Consider the following 17,819-nt stretch of genomic DNA (forward strand, 5'->3'; position numbering starts at 1 on the left):
GTTTTTGTTAAGTTGTGTTTTTCAAAGAATTTATCCATTACATCTAAGTTGTCAAATTTGCTGGCAGAAAGTTGGTTGTAATAGTCCCTTATTATTTTATTCTCTAGAAACTATTATAATGTGCTTGCTATCATCTGTGATATTGCCAATTTGTGTGGATTTCCTTTTTTCTTTTTTGACAGATTATCAGTTTTATTAAAAGTTTGAAAGAACAAGATGTTTGGCTTTCTTGTTTCTATTTTTGTTTTACATTTATGTGATTCTGGCTCTTTTAATTGGTCCTTGCTTCTTCTTTTGGGTTCATTTACTCTTCTTTTTCTAGTTTTTTAAAGTGGAAGCACACATCATTGATCTTAAATATCTTCTTTTAATTGTAAGCATTTAAAGCTATAAAATTTCTCTCTACACACTGCTATAGCTATATCCTATGTCATGTTTGCGTATCATTTTAAAATACATTGTAATATATATGGTGATACCTTCTTTCATCGAAGTATTACTCAGAACTGCACTGCTTTCTTATTGCTACTGATTCCTAATTTAATTCTAACGTGGCCAAGGAACAGATTTGGTTTGACTTCAATGCTTTAAAATTAACTGAGGCTTGTCTTTCTTGGTGAAGTTCTGCATACATTTGAATAGTTCATCCTGTAGTTGGTAAACACTGTGTTCTGTAAAGGTTGATTAGATCTGTATAGAAGTTGTGGCTTTTTAACCCCAAATCTCCTATATCCTTACTTATTTTATTTTCAATTACGAGAGATAAATGTTATAATCTATAATTGATTGTACATCTGCCTAATTCTCTCCTTCAATTCTATCAACTTCTGCTTCATGTACTTTTAGGCTATGTTATTAGATGCACACATATTTAGGATTGTTACGACTTCTAAATTAATCCTTTCACAGTGATTTAATAACACTCTTTATTTCTTATATGGCTTTTCCATAATTTGACTCCGTCAATTATTAAAATAGGCACACTAGCTTTCTAAGGCTTTCAAGTTCATCTCTTATAAACAGCGTATACTAGAGCTTTGCTTTTTTCTTTAGTCTGATAAATTTTTGCTTTTTGAGTGTTTAGTGTACTTATATTTAATATAATTATACATGTTGCTAGATTTAAGTAGAGTCTTCATAGATACCGCACAATTATTTTAAAGTAATTGTCTGAAAATTCTAACACATTAGCTTCACTGACTGATTTTACTGATCACTATGGGTCACATTTTCTTATTTCTCTGCTTGGTTAGTGATTTTTTTTATTATGTACTCCACATTGTTGATGAGATGTGTCACCTCTTGATTCTAAAATCTTCCCTGGAGTGTGTCTTGTTTTGTTTTAGCATACAGTTAAATTACTGGTGGATCACTCAGAACTTACAGAGGCTTTTGTAATTATAAGGAGAGTCTATTTTGGTTGTGCTCTTATTTCTAAGGTAAATCCTTCATTAGGGAGATGTAGTCTTTACTCTTAATGTTTGGCCCATTTGGAATTCCAATGGAAAAGCTAAGATTTTTACTTCTAACTTGGCAGGATTAACTCTTCAAATTCCATCTTTTCCATAAAAGACAGTGGGCTAAATCACTGCACAACTCCATCAGCATTCCAGCTCATGCCTGCCCTTATCACTCTTATGTGAATGTGATCTTATTTAGAAATAGGGTCTTTGGAAACATAATCAAGTTAAGATGAGACATACAGTACACACAGGGAAGATGGTCATGTGAATGTAGGCAGAAACTGGAGTGATGCAGCTACAAATCAATGAATGTCAAGAACTACTGGCGAACAACAGAAGCCACTAAGAAGCTAGGAAAGATTCTTTCCTAGACCTTTCAGAGGGAGCATGGCCCTGGGGACAACTTGATTTCAGACATATAGCCTCCTGAACTGCTGGGAACAAATTTCTGTTGTTTTAAAACACCCAGCTTGTGGTTTTGTGTTACAGTAGCTCTAGAAAACGAATACAAGCACACAAACACAGAGTATACAAAATCAATGAGAATAATTCCCCTACTTCATTCAACAAACATAAAAGTGTTTGTATTTACAACTGTCCATGCATCACACCCCCCCTCATTAATGAAAGTAGAAAAGAGCACAGGAAGCACACACAACAATGACAGCAACATTAAGGGATATGCGAATGGTTTAAATTAATACAGTTTTTAAACTACCTAAAATGGAAATGGCACCTAAAACAGGAACAAAAATTAAACAAAAAGACATATTTGGGTAGTAATATACAGTATACTACTATTTTACTCTCCCATTTCCAATAATATCCACAATAAATCTCACACCTAAAGATGCACAGAAATGAGAATGCTAGTGTGTGCAACAACCATGAATTCAAGACAAACGCTACAGTCTGTCTTGAATTTGGCAAATGTGCTCCGTCTTCAACATTTCCTCAGTACCAATTAATTCTCATGAAGCTCTGTACAGGCTGACCTTTGAAAGATTTATACAATGCTAAAAGATTATAAACAAAAGGGTACTTCCACAATATTAGTGCAAGTAAGTTAAAAAGCAAAAAAAAAAAAAAAAAAAAAAGAACAAGAAAGGCTTTCTTTAATGGTATATTAAATCAAGAAACATTATCTGGCTTTCTTTAATGGTATATTAAATTAGGAAATATTATCTTACCTGTTGAATTACTTCTGGATATAGCATGGGTAGTCTCTCTGCAATAAGAGCCAGTCCACCCATTCCTGCAAAAACTTGTAATGGTGACTGAATGGGACAGGTTTCCAGTAAAGATTCATCTAATATCCCATCCATGCACTCATCACTTGGAGTGAGAGCCTCATCTTCTGGACAGCTACCAAGTAAGTCTCCATGATCTAGACAGTAAATTACAAATAAATGAACAGGTAAGAAAGTATCTATTTTTAAAATACTCTTTCATTTACAAAAGCAGATATTGTTGCCTTCTCTCTGTTCAATAAAAGAGCACAAAAATATCATCAGTTATTCAAATATAATTGTATTAAGGCTAGATACTACGATGACCTTTAAAAGACTTCTGATATTGCCTTCTATATACTCTTGTTGCTCAAAATATGGTGTACTGACCAGTAGCATGAGCACTGCCTGAGAGCTTGTTTGAAATTATAGAATCTCAGGTCTCACTACAGACCCATATAATAAGAATCTGAATTTTAACATGATTCTGTAAATAATTTGTAAGCTTAATGAAGTTTGAAAAGCACTATCCTTTGGGGCATAATTCTAAGTTAGATTCTATGTTAAAATATGTAAGTCCTCAAAAGATACTCATAGCGAATAATATATATACTTACGCTCTGAAGTATACAATTAAGAAAAATGGGGCTGGGCGCGGTAGCTCACGCCTATAATCCTAGCACTCTGGGAGGCCGAGGCGGGAGGATCGCTCGAGGGCAGGAGGTTCAAGACCAGCCTGAGCAAGAGCGAGACCCTGTCTCTACTAAAAATAGAAAGAAATGATCTGGCCAACTAAAAATATATATAGAAAAAATTAGCTGGGCATGGTGGCACATGCCTGTAGTCCCAGCTACTCGGGAGGCTGAGGCAGGAGGATCGCTTGAGCCCAGGAGTCTGAGGTTGCTGTGAGCTAGGCTGACGCCACGGCACTCACTCTAACCCGGGCAACAAAGCGAGACTCTGTCTCAAAAAAAAAGGAAAAATGGAATAATTTCCTGACTGAAAACTAAATATTATACCATATTGGTTTAACTTTGAATTACTCACTGAGGAAAACCAAAGGTTAGTATGCTCAACACATAACCAGATCTTATAAACATTGTTGAAGAAAAGAAAAAAAAAAAAAAGATATTCCTGCTGAAAACTGGGAAAAGAAGATGTATTAAAATTTGCAAATACAAAGGCCAGTAACTAAAAACTGAACTTTAATCATGAGAAAGATGAAAAGTTTAATTAGGTTGATAACAGATTCACACTATGAAAATTCATTAAATAGCATTTATAATAGCAGAAAATTAGGACAACCAGTAAGTTTCAATGATTGGGCAAAAGATAAATTTTGTTATACCCATATAAAAATACAACCAATAAAAATGCGTACTTAAAAATATTTAATAGAATATATTATATAAATGAAAAATAAATAGATAGGTTGGGTGTGGGAGCTCACGCCTGTAATCCCAGCCAAGGTGGGAGGATCACTTGAAGCCAGGAATTCGAGACTAGCCTGAGCAACATAGCAAGACTCCATCTCTACAAAATATTAAAAAAATTTAGCCAGGCATGGTGGCATGCACCTGTAGTCCTAGATGGTCTGGAGGCTGAGGCGGGAGGATCACTTGAGTCCATGAATTTGAGGTTGCAGTTGAGCTATGACACACCACTACACTCTAAGCCTGGGTGACAGAACAAGACCCTGTCTTTAAAAAAACTAAAAATGTAAAGCAAAAAGATAAAAATACATAATCCTAACTCTGTATAAGGAAACAATGTTTTGAGCATGATGTACCACTCAATATAAATTATGACTACATTGTAAATTGGAGTTCTCGCTTTGAGTACAGAATGACAATTCACACAGCTCTCAAAGAAATAATATTAGAAATTAAAGCAATTGTGCTCATAAAATAAGTGATGGCATAAGAGGAATTAACACAATATCTGAAGGAAACAACGGCAATTTCCTATATTTATAAATAACTCAGTCACTAAGAAAAATGACATCTTGTTAAGTTATAATAAAAATATAGGTCAATTAGGTCATTCGCTACAGAAATCCCTGTCTCCTTGTATGACAGACTGTAATTATTAAAGTAGTATCGCACACATACCTTTTTCAGGGTGTAGTCTTTTAAAAGAATCTGTTTTTGACAGACTTGGGTCTGTGATAACTCTTGATCCCAATTTGACAGTTAGATCTATTGAGCGGTAACCTTGAGGAAGTTTTCGGTCATACAGGAGAGTTAGAAGCTGGGCAAGTGTCATTTCAGCTGGCAATGGCTGGCCTAAAAATAACATAACTAAATTAAATCTGGAATCCAAGAAAGAGACATTCACTTCGTTCAATTTACTCAATTATTTACTGGTTTTACTACATTACAGGAGTTTGATTCTGACACCAATTACTAAACAATTTAAAAATAACCACTGAAAAGTTTACAAAAATTGAATTTATTTATCTGACACATGGGAATAATATCTGTAGAAATTGTTTTTTTTTTTTTTTTTTTTTTTTTTGAGACAGAGTCTCACTCTGTTGCCCAGGCTAGAGTGAGTGCCGTGGCGTCAGCCTAGCTCACAGCAACCTCAAACTCCTGAGCTCAAGCGATCCTCCTGTCTCAGCCTCCCAAGTAGCTGGGACTACAGGCATGCGCCACCATGCCCGGCTAATTTTTTCTATATATATTTTTAGCTGTCCATATGATTTCTTTCTATTTTTTTAGTAGAGGTGGGGTCTCGCTCTTGCTCAGGCTGGTCTCGAACTCCTGAGCTCAAACGATCCGCCCACCTCGGCCTCCCAGAGTGCTAGGATTACAGGCGTGAGCCACCGCGCCCGGCCAAGAAATTGTTAATTAAAGTATAAAGTCATGGGTAAAATAGAAACAAAGGAACAAACATTCCCATAAATCTGGGGCTGGCATAATTTTTTCGACTTTCAGCACAGAACTTCAATGGTTTACCCTTCTGTTTCTTCAGGTCATATATGGTGGTCATTTCAACAGCATATTTTTCTGTAAGATGTTTCACACTGTGCAGTTTCTCTAACTGCTTGACTTTCTGTGCCATTGATAACCATAAATCCTTCCTCTTTCTCTTAGCACCGTTACCTATAGGGGTATCTGCAGGCCATTGTGGCATTTTTAATAGTATCTTTAAATCACAGAGCAGAGAATAAGCCAAAAGGCACAGTGAGTAATGCACGTAGGTCTTGGAACCACGTGGGCATCTGCTGTTGGTGCATCCAGCCTGCACACATGTGATTACACTACCTTTTGTGGGAGTGTTTGGGGGGGAGGGGGTTGTAGGTACGCGTGGAAAAGATGTATCACCTTAAGGGGGTTGGGAGAGTCATTTTTCCCTTGTGGATGCAGAATAAACTGTATGTTGTGCACCTGCACTTTGACTGCAACTCATCACATGGGGTCAGGTGTAGAATTTTCCACTTGTGGTGTAATATTGGTGCTCAAAAAGCTTTGGATTTTCAGATCAGCATGCTCAACTTGTATCACCTTCACTAATGACAGTATATTGGTCAATGAATTGGTATTAGTTGGGAAGAACATATTGCTCAACTACCACAGGTCTAAGAATTCCACTGCTAAAACTAGTTCTACAAAAATGTGACTCACGTTGCTTCCTATATAACTTGTCATAAACTCTCTAAACATTTATTTTATCAATTGTTTGATGGCACACCAACAGAAAAATTTAGAAAGCCAGTAAAGTAAAAATATGTAAGTTGATAATGCTAAAAAGGATATGTAATAGGTTATTCCCTTTTTACCCTCACTTGGAGGGAACTATACGGAGAAAGTCTCTAACCCATTTATTCCATCAATACCACCTGATAAAATGGTGATTACACACCTGATTTATACAGTTGAAAGATTATTTGTTTGATATTTACTCATTGTGAATATTACCTGACAAAAGTTTGTGAAATAGGTGAAACACTGGGACAGTAATTATTTTGTTAGCAGCCTCTGCTCCTGAGGAAGTACTTCCTATTTTATCAGGTATAGTCCTCCCCCTCCTGGATGGTGGGCGAGGTGGTGTAGCTGACACAGCACGTTTAGATTGGGATTTCAACCCTACAAGAAAAGAAGCAGTAAGATTCTATATAGCCAACACATTAATGTGAAGTAAAAGGGTGTTTATAAAATATACTAATAAAACATGCATTCCTAGCTAACACCAAAAGACAGAAACGTTTCTTCTAGGCTGGGCATGGTTGCTCACACCTATAATCCTAGCAATTTGGGAGGCTGAGGTAGGAGAACTGTTTGGGCCCAGGAGGTCAAGACCAGCCTGGGCAACATAGCAAGACCCCATCTCTAACAAAAAAAATGTAATTAGCTAGGCATGATGGCATGTGTCTGTAGTCCTAGCAACTTGGGAGCCTGAGGAAGGAGGAATGCTTACGCCCAGGAATTGAAAGCTGCAGTGAACTATGATTGTGACACTGTACTCCAGGTTAGGCAAAAGAACAAGATACTGCCTCTAAAAAAATTAATAAGAAAATTGTTTTAAGAAGTTAAAAACAAAATTTCTTCTATCCAATATCTAATCTCCCAAATCTATTTGTCCTTCATGACATACCATAAATAATCCTGACTTTGTATCTGTAACTACTTTCCAATAAAGTAAAAATACAGCTACAATCTCTGAAATACAGGTGACTATCCACTTAGTAGAAAGCAGTTTCATGCAAATACATAAAACTTTCTGTTCTTAATTTTTCTCCGAGACAGGATTGATTATACCAATACAGAGGTCTCCTAATTGAGGAGTAAGGCAACCTATGCTGAGACTTCTCTTTTGAACTAAAATCACCTTACCTACGTTAAGGAAATATCCCTCCAAAATCACCAGTTATCCTTGCTAATTTTTCTTCTGTAACCTAATACTAAAAACTCATTTTTCAATCAAGTTTAAAAATTATTTTTATTTACTAATTTTATGTAATAAACACATTATAAATGAAAACTAGTGAATCAATTTTCATTTTTTTTTTAAACAAGGAGGTTATGCAAAAATTCCTTAACACTCAGCAGATTTGTAAGGGTATGATTTACCCAAAGGTACACTATCAAGCTTAAATGAAACTGTCTATTCTAAATTATTGATACATGTTCTGTATCTGGTAAAATGTAGTAAGCTGTGGACATAAAATAATATTTTAAATATATTTCAGTGTAATAATAATTCCAGTGCCAAAGAGTAATGGATTTCTATTACAATATTTTTAAATTCAGTATTAAAACATCATCACAAATCAGATTTTTACATTAACTTGTTACATCAAGTTCGTATAATTAAAATGGTTATATTTTTTATAGAAACCCAAACAAAACCAAGGTTACAAAAATTAGAAAGCATACCAGAGGCAACAACAACACTGTAATTGTCCTGAAATCCATTTTCCGCCTTAACTTTTTCTTTCTCTTCATGGTTTTTCTTTTCTTTGTCATCTTTTTGTTCACTAATTAGTTTAGCTGTGATACTCGGAGTATCTGTAAGAAAATATTATCTAAAATACATTGCTTTTCCAAATCATTAAAAAGGGGAAGCACTAAGTATTTCAGATTATATAAGATAACATTATCCCTAATACTGAGGAAATATAAAGGAATTTAGAAAAAATATTATACAGTAAAAACTGACATTCAATCCTTCCTGATATTGATAAGAGACTTGTCACTGTTCTTAAGCCAGGATATTTAAGTTCCAATCTCTAGAAATTATTACATACAGTATTTTAATAGTACTACCTCTAGAGATAATGAAAACCCATTAGCATGAAAACTTGCTTTATTTTAGGTATAAGTCAATATGCTTGACAACTACATCTATTTCAGTCCTCACAACATGGATATCAAGAAAGAATATTATTTTTGAAATAAGGAAACAGCCTTAGAAATGCTAATGATAAAACCTGTAAATGGGAAATACGAGACTCAAGCTCGGGACTCTAAAGCATTCACTAGACTTCTATTTGTACTACAAATGGGAGCATAAAGGAACAAATTTCTGTAACAGCTCCTGTTCTGTTATTTTTATTTAGGAATAAAATAGGAATCTTAGATGACAAAGTAATCTGTTTTACTACTATTTTAAAAATGAATACTGAAAGATTTCATAGACAGTTATTATTCTCTGAAGTAATATTTTTTCATTACTTTGGTACACAGCATGCAATTAAAAGTCACAAAATAAATGGGAGATAATGTAAAGATATGATTTAGCCCTTAAATAATCCAAAGGCTGAGTGAACTATTTTGATATTAGAAATTTTTTTCAATATATAGGTATGATTCATAAGGATTCTTCCTGCTTTTCTAATTTAACACAGTTGATCCAAAATGTTTTATAATGTTGAAAAGATTGAGATAATAATAGCATCTTCTGTAATAATTCCTCTTTTATAGTTTTCTTTGAGTATAGGAAAATGTCCAAGTGATCTGAATTTCTAGAGCTTCTTACTACTAACTGTTGATTCCCTTTAGATAGTTTCTCTTTATGTGAAATTTAAAAATTCCATAAGCAATATAAATGCATAGTAAAAATAAATTTTACTTTCTAACAAAAATAAGCAACCCCAAATGGCAAAAATATTGACATAGGTCGGAGTGAAATAATTAATAAAGAAATTTACAAAATTAATTCAGCATAATCAAATAGGAAAAAAACATGGAAAGAGCATTATGTGATAAGAATTTAGTTAGTACAATCAGAAGTTCAACTGATTTTCATTTATTTACTCTCTTTTTTTTTTTTTTTTTTGAGACAGAGTCTCGCTCTGTTGCCCGGGCTAGAGTGAGTGCCATGGCGTCAGTCTAGCTCACAGCAACCTCAAACTCCTGGGCTTAAGCGATCCTACTGCCTCAGCCTCCCTAGTAGCTGGGACTACAGGCATGCGCCACCATGCCCGGCTAATTTTTTGTATATATATATTTTAGTTGTCCATATAATTTCTTTCTATTTTTGGTAGAGACGGGGTCTCGCTCTTGCTCAGGCTGGTCTCGAACTCCTGACCTCGAGCGATCCACCCGCCTCGGCCTCCCAGAGTGCTAGGATTACAGGCGTGAGCCACCGCGCCCGGCCTCATTTATTTACTCTTATTTCAAAAATAAAATCTAAAATATAAATAGCGTTCAAACACTAAAAGGCATCACTAAGACAAATTTTTCTCAGCTTCCCTGTTTAAAACTGCTCTGGTTTAGAATTGTACTTCCGGCCAACACAGAAAAATAAGGACCAAGTTCACTCTCCCACCTAACTCATAACTAATAATTAGGAAATATATGCAACAATAGTTTTCAGACATTGGGCAAGCAGGGGAGGACAGGACAGTGATATCTGGGTGAGTGGAAACAAAAGAGATGAGCCCTAGGATTGAGCCAGCTTACTGTCTGGAGAGTTTCAGCTCAGCACAACCCAGGTGTCACCCTAGGTTAAGGATACAAAACAGGGAATCCAGAAGACAAAGGCAGTTGGTGGTTGTTCATAGGGCACATTTCCAAGGACAAGAGATTTGCACAAAGCTCTAGAGATCGATCTATAGTCTTCTCTGAGTCTTTGGAGTACACTGACAAGTATATATATGTGAGGAAATCACTGAAGGTCAGGAAAAGTACTACCCAAAGGTACCAAGGGAAACAATCCCAAGGTCTCAAATGGGGAAGAAATGCTTGGGTTTCTAATGACCAGTGAATTCCTAAATGAGTACTCAAAAGGGTATTGCCTCAGAAATAACATCAAATTGGACTCAGAGCCGCACTGTCAAATCTAGCAGCCTATTTATATTCTAATACAGTACCTATTTAAAGTTAAGTTCGTTAAAATTAAAAATTTAAATTAAAATTTCAGTTCCTTAGTCTCATTTCATGTACTCAACAGTTGCTGAACTAGACAATATAGGTTTATAAAAATTTCCCTCATCACAGTAAATTTTGACTTAGATTAAAATCTGCTTTGATCCTACTTAATAAAGCTTAAAAGCAACAAACTGTTTTTAAATAACAAAACATTTCTGAAAAAAATTAAAAACATTTATTAGACTACAAAATCATCCAGTACCTGAAAAAGTAAAATTCACATTATATGGCATCCAATAAAATTTTCCAGGCAAAGAAGCAAGAACATACAATCCATAAGGAGGATAAAAATAACACAGACTAGTATGTTCGAGGAAGTAGAAGAAAGCTTGTATACTTTAAGGACAAGGAAATGTTTTTTAAAAAATCAAACTTCTAACACATTAGACATTGAAGAGGAAGAGATCATGTGGATGACATACCAAGAGAAATTATCCAATATTTAAAAATAGAGAAAAAAATTACCGGGGGGAAAAAAGGAACAGAGCTTTGGTGAGCTGAGAAGCACCTTCAAGTGGCATAATATATGAGTAATTGTAATCACAAAAGAAGGGGTGGTGAGACAAAATATTTAAAGAAATAATTGCCAAAAATTTCCAAACCTGATGAAATCTATAAACTCACAGATTCAAGAAAACAAACCTCAATCATAAGAAATATGAAGAAAAACTATAAGGTACATAATAATCAAAATGCTTAAAACCAGTGACAGACATGTACAAAAGCAAAAATATTGACACATAAACTTGATTATTTGAAAGCTATCAGAAGTGGGTAAAATTACCAATTATATACTTTTAAATTACTTGTTTTTATAGAGGCTATTATATAAACACACATGAAAATATATCATAAAATATGGCTAAAAATCATAAAGCTACTTTAAAGGACCAAAGCTTTGTTAAACAGAGGTTAAATTTAACACATAAATTTTGATGTAGTACTTCAAAGCATTTTTTACATAATCAAGAAAACTAATTTGAAAAATATTTTAAATAATGAAACGTTTTAGAATAGAATTCTTTCACAGTATATGGACAAATAAAAATCTTAAACTTTGTTATTTTGTAGTAGACTGTCTATACTTTTTCAAGTCAAATGCATGAAATATCAGTAACTCAACTTCAGTAGACTTTACCTCCTTCATCTACCTAATTAATTTTTACTTCTCATTTTTCTTCATCATGTAGAATGGACAATCTCAGGGCTGTGATATGATAGAAAAAAAGCTTCTAACATCAAATTTACAGAAAAGTTTAGCTGTAACAGATAAAGTGGCCATTTTCAAGTCAGAAAAAATGTTTTTAAATATATAATTTATAATAGTATGCTAACTATTTATTATATAACTTGAAAAGAGGTAGGACAGAATTATTGATTTTATGTATATACTTCCATTAGATACGATGACTGTAAACTAGAAAAGAATCTTTCCTACCTACAGTGATCATACTCATTCACATGGTTTAACTTACCATCTCTCTATGGTAACAACTGCTAAATCTCTTCAACCCCATCTTTTATTCTGAGCTTTAGATTTGTATTTTAAACTGAGAAATGGATATCTCCAGTTTTTTTGAGATACTCCTACTCTTCCTTCAGTTCACAGCTCCCCTTAAAAACTTAGGTTCCCCTCTTATGTATACAGATAAAATTTACTTTTTTTATATTTATGCTATAATGCAAACATTTACATTTCCAGTTTACTTTAAAACCTGACAACATACATAAGAACATAACTACCTCGAGGGGAAGAAAATGTGTCTTGCTCACTTTTACATCCTTAGGAAAATTATAGTACCTTGCACATTACAAATGCTCAATGAATTCATTCATTAAGTAGGATTTCTGAGAGATAATAAACTCTTCCTAAAGTTGATATGCATCTGCCATCAAAAATTGCTTTTTCTTTAATAACCTGTATGCTGTTTAAAGTCATCATCCTAGTTAGGCATGGTAGCTCACGCTTTCAGTCCCAGCTATTAGGAAAACCAAGGCAGAGGGCTCGCTTAAGCCCAGATCTCGAGGCAGCAGTAAGCTACGACAACACCACTGCACGCCAGCCTGGGCAGCAGTGAGATCCCACCTCAAAAATAAATACAGTCAGGAAACCTAGGGGAAAATGTTCTCTGTTTTCTTCACTGACCATGTGACCAGTCGATTCTACCTATTCCCTTTTCATCTCTTGACCACTGATTTTTTTCCTCTAATTTAGTAAATGTCCATTAATTAGAATCCTGCCATCCAAACAAATACCCTGCAATTCAACTACTATAAAATGACCAGATAGTTTATTATGAGAAAATCCCATCAATGGCTTCCAAAGGCTTGTCTACATTTCTAGCTGCCCATTTTGTAATTACCACACACAAACACATACTAAACCAAAAAAATTATAAGTGCTTGAATGTATTGTACATTTTGCCCACTTGACTGAAACTTCTTACACTTCAAACTATGCCCATGTAATGACCTTTTCTAGTTAATAAATGGTTGCTAAGTGGATGCAGTAAATATAAAAAAAAAACCTCCATATATTTCTAATATAAAGTTAAAGAAAAATTTATACTTAAACATGACTTGCCTGACACTCTGTCAAGAACATCTGATAGTGTTGTCGAGACTGGCAAATGAAGAGTACGGAACTTGTGGCCTGCTCCATACATTGGATGCTGGATGACATGGCTAGTAGCATTAATTCTACCTTTGTACAGCTGAAAATCAAGAAACCAAAGAAATCAAGGAGTGACTTTTTGGAATACATATCATTATGAAACAACTGCAAAAGGCTACAAGAATAAAAAAATTCAATAAAGCATACAAAATGCAGTTTATTTTATATATTTCTTTAAATGTTGCATGTTTGCCACATGATTTGTTGGTCAAGTTTTGTACTAGCAGTATTGTACCTAAAATGTTCTTTCATTTTTTTCCCAAATCAAATTACACTACTCAGGGCAATGTATAATTATGTTATTCTAAGTGTACGGGTGAGTATTATCCTAAAGAGATTTTCAAGTCCTGTCATTAGGTATAAAGGTTGCTCTAGTTTCAGTTTGGTATATCAGAAGTTAGAAGAACACAGAGATAGGAAATTATCAGATAGGAAGTTATAAACTATATTTATACACAGCTAATCATTAAGATGTTAAAAACTCACTGGACAGGGAGACTGAAGAAACATTGTCACTTTCTCATCTTCCAGCATCAACTGTAAAAACAATCTTCGTATAAATCCTGAAATGTTCCCAGATGTTGGAAGGTTCCCTCTTTGAGGAGATGTCTGAAATAGTTCACAGAGAACCTGGCAAGGTGATATAAAAAGTTAAATGCACAATTCACTTGTAGCTTTTTATTTTGAAGAATAAACAGGAAGTTTAAAAAGTAGATTAATAAGGATATTTTAACACATCAATCAAATCAGCAAATAAAGAACAAATTATTTCATCTTAAAATATATGAATACAGAAGCAGATAAAAAGTTAAAAGCTTAACAAATACTTCTGTGGGTAAGAGAAATTACTATTAAAGAGTTTCACATAATGAATACCCGGCACAATCAATTTATTTTTAACTTTAATCAATATCAAGGTGGTTATGATACAACAAAAATTATGAAGACAGTACATTAAAAATATGAAACAAAGCCTTAATAAGAAACTGAGGGATAATTAGGCCAGAAAGCAATGGAACACAAATTTTCAAATATCTATAATCATGCCCTTGGTTCAAGTTGTTCATTCAAGCATTTCCTTTTAATTAGGCACATTTTGCAGAGAAATGTTTTCCCAATAAATAATTACTATAGGCAGTAAAATACCTTGGTTTTGTTCTTAAAAGTTAAATCAGCCAATATTTTATAAAAATTGTGATGGCTACCCTTTCATATATTAATAAAGTTTGATCTGAATGAGCACTATTAAATAAGGGGAGGCAAAAAGAAGTTGATTACAATTTATTGGCGTCTACCATATCTCAGATAGGCACCCATGCTAGGTATTTTATATACATTAAAATATTTAATTCTCTCAAAATGTCTGTGAAGCAGGTATTGCTAGCCCCACTGTATTGGTTAAACAACTTGCCAAAGGTCACAAGACTTAGAAAGCAGCAAAATTTGGCAAAATGCAACTAGAATTACTCTTCAAATAATTCTGGCTTTCAAGGTTTTTGGCCACATAAATCTAATACAATATACTATCTTCCACATTTTTAATGTGATTTATCTGTAGCCTCCTATCTAAAACCTACTCTAATTCTAATGTTTATATAATGAGAAGCAAATTATCATTTATGGCAATCCGATTACACCAAAATGCAATGCCTCAATGCAGATACGGCACTCAGTGACCACTGTTGAGTGGTCAATCCTGTTTCAGCAGCTGAAATGTTCTTATGGGCTTGGTTTTTTTTTATTTTGGGGAGTTTTATAAAAGGAGGGGTGTATCATCTATAGCTGGAATACCCATGAATCTGCCAGTCATAAAGAATGACTTATTTATGTGATAGCATTATTTTGAGGGGATGAGATTACTTAATTTTGGTTTAAATTTACATTCTTAAACACAATTGCCCTAAATTTTACCATTATCTGGCCTTTATACATGGCCCCTCTTACCTAATTCCACCAACTATATGACAGTATATTAAGATAGTAAGAGTTTTTCTTCTCTTACCTGTGCCATCAGCTTTTGATTATTAGGGTGGCATGAAATGCACTGCAGAAAGAATGCAACAGTTGCATTCTCAATTGCTGTGCGCTGTTGAGTAGTCAATCCTGTTGTAGCAGCTGAAGAAAGAGAAGCTGATTTTGCACTAGTCTGTTGTGCACCTAAATTATGTCCTCCAGAAGTGGACCCAGAGTGACACAATAAAAACAGAAGTGCTGTCCATAGTGGGTTGACTTCAGAACCACCAAGCCAATCTTTCATAATGTGGCTATTGCCAACCTCTGTCAAAAACCTAAGAATAGGAGCAACCAGGTCTGCGGTGATAGGCATCTTATTACATTGTTGTGCAACATGATGCCGCCTGAGTTTGTCCTGGGAAGTATCTACTGGCTGAGCAATGCTTTCTGAGTAAGAAATGTGGCTAAAGCAAAAACTAGCCAGACTCCTCACAAGAAGAGAAGGCAAACCTGAGTCTAGTAACTGTTTAATAGCTTCTGGAGATTGAGAAGAGGAAGCAAGGGTTGCCAAATGTGATTCAGTTAGTGTGAGAGGTGCTTGTGCATTTTTAGAGTCATCTGTTAAAGATGAACTAAGATCCTGCTTTTTGCTATCATCTGTCATGGACAGTCTGTGGTGACACTGCACTGGAGGAGGGGTAATTCCCATCCAGCCCATGAGCAAAGAAAAATAATTTGGGTGTATGTGACACATTGAGCAAAGTAGACTGTCAACAGCTTTCTTCAAAACCATATTGCAGGGAAGAGACATGGACCAATTAAAAAGTAACCTAGAAAAATAAAAAACACCATGTTAATAATACTGTTTTTTAAAGAAAGGACTCATTTCAAATATTTTTATTAGAGATCAATCTATACTGACAAAATTATTTGATATTACATAACATAACTTATTACTGCAATAATATAATATTATTTTGTAATTTAAGCTTTCAGAAAGACTTACATATATATATTAGTCAAGAATTTAGGTAGATTGGGAGTTAGATTAGACTTGCAAATTAGTACAGAAAATCAAGCAACCAACATTAAAATGGTTCTACCCAGTTCTACCATTCTCTGTGTGGCCTCAAAAAAGTCATGTAAAGAAACAATGGAACCTGCAGCCTCAAGGCCACATGTGGCCCTCAGATCTCCGAGTGTGACTCCTCGACCAAATCTAAACTTCACAAATCCTTAAGGGATTTGTTCTGTGATGTGTGGATTCGGTCAAAAGGCCACACTCAAGGATCCAGAAGGCCACACGTGGCCTTGGGGGTTCCCCACCCCTTATTGGACATGAATAATGGCCTAAAATCATGTTTCAAACCAAAAATTATTAGAGAGGTTCACTAATAAGTCATGGATTATGCCAACTGGCACGGCCAAATATGAAGATGATAGACTAGAGGACAAAAGGCCTACCTTTTATAAATCATGGAACTCTTCAGAAATAAAGTATTCTGCTACAGACTTACCAGTGGCCAAGCAATAAGTTCACCAAAGCCTTAGCTGAATACGATGAAGAAACGTGAGTAAATGGAAACTACTTGTCAAAAGGACAATCTAGAGGTAGTCTTTCAAAGTTTCTAGGTGTACTCTTCCTCCACAGTTTTATTATACATTAAAGATGCATTTAAATTTACAACTGAGAACAATGAACGGTGGGAACATCTACATTGAGCATTTCGATTTTAGGTAAGAAATGCAGGCAGTGCTGCTAATACATCTTCTTAAAACATGAAGATAAATTACATTTGTGTGACATCTCATTTCAATAGTATACCTGATTAAATTTATTACATTCAAAACATTTTTATCTAAATAAACGTATAAAACATTGTTTTATCAAATAAATACCTAAAGTGATCTAGTACTAGGAAAAAAAAAAAGATTTCACAGATCATACTTACTCAAAGAGGTCTCGGTCCAGCAGTGCTGGTAAATCATACTCTACAAGCAGTTCATAACTATGCCACAGAATTGCTGCTACACAGTGCAAATGAGAAGGAGATGGCATTAGAAGACCATACTCTATTGCTGAAGAGTTAGGGCACACGTAGTTTATCCTGCCACTTCTTTTCATAGCAGCCACTCTTGCAGAATCACTGACCCATTTTAACAAGGCCTGAATTCTTAAAAGAAGAAAATGAATTCAAATAACCAACTACAGCAAAACTGGCATTTGATATAAATGCCATCTTTGCGTATAAAGCAGGATATTTTTATGAGAATAATATACTCATTGTTCTCGATCATTTTAGGGAGTAAAGAGAATTTATAACCAACAAAGATATAGTAGTTTCAGTTCCAGTTTTCCAATACTCTTACCAATTTTAACCAATCAAAAGGTTTGTGATAACAGAATTATGATCAGCAAATAAGCATGGATTGCTTCTTACCTTATTTATAACAAAACACATAAATTTTTAGAATTATGGGGTACACATACTAGCAAACATATACTCTTCTTCTATATTTTCTCTTGCCTTATAGCAAATCTACAAAATCTAGAGCAGTGATCTGGGGCTAATTCCTTATTTACAAAGTCTCATCAAATACAGCATGTTTCATATCCCTGAAC

The 17,819-nt window shown here is 34.5% G+C and overlaps 1 protein-coding gene across 4 annotated transcripts in view; it reads right to left on the reverse strand.

The window, feature by feature from the left end:
* The window catches only part of BIRC6 (baculoviral IAP repeat containing 6), a 220,746-nt gene that overhangs the window by 73,006 nt on the left and 129,921 nt on the right, over nucleotides 1–17,819 (reverse strand). For all 4 annotated transcript variants that reach the window (XM_069494939.1, XM_069494940.1, XM_069494938.1 and 1 more), the window contains exons 54-61: nucleotides 17,149–17,370; nucleotides 15,246–16,026; nucleotides 13,730–13,873; nucleotides 13,154–13,283; nucleotides 8,074–8,205; nucleotides 6,616–6,783; nucleotides 4,804–4,977; nucleotides 2,654–2,850 (exon numbers count right to left, since the gene is read on the reverse strand). In XM_069494939.1, coding sequence (XP_069351040.1) covers nucleotides 2,654–2,850; nucleotides 4,804–4,977; nucleotides 6,616–6,783; nucleotides 8,074–8,205; nucleotides 13,154–13,283; nucleotides 13,730–13,873; nucleotides 15,246–16,026; nucleotides 17,149–17,370 — 1,948 coding nt within the window. The remainder of the gene's footprint in view (nucleotides 1–2,653; nucleotides 2,851–4,803; nucleotides 4,978–6,615; nucleotides 6,784–8,073; nucleotides 8,206–13,153; nucleotides 13,284–13,729; nucleotides 13,874–15,245; nucleotides 16,027–17,148; nucleotides 17,371–17,819) is intronic.

The sequence above is a fragment of the Eulemur rufifrons genome, chromosome 19 (assembly GCF_041146395.1).
Source record: "Eulemur rufifrons isolate Redbay chromosome 19, OSU_ERuf_1, whole genome shotgun sequence".
In the NCBI taxonomy this organism is placed as follows: domain Eukaryota; kingdom Metazoa; phylum Chordata; class Mammalia; order Primates; family Lemuridae; genus Eulemur; species Eulemur rufifrons.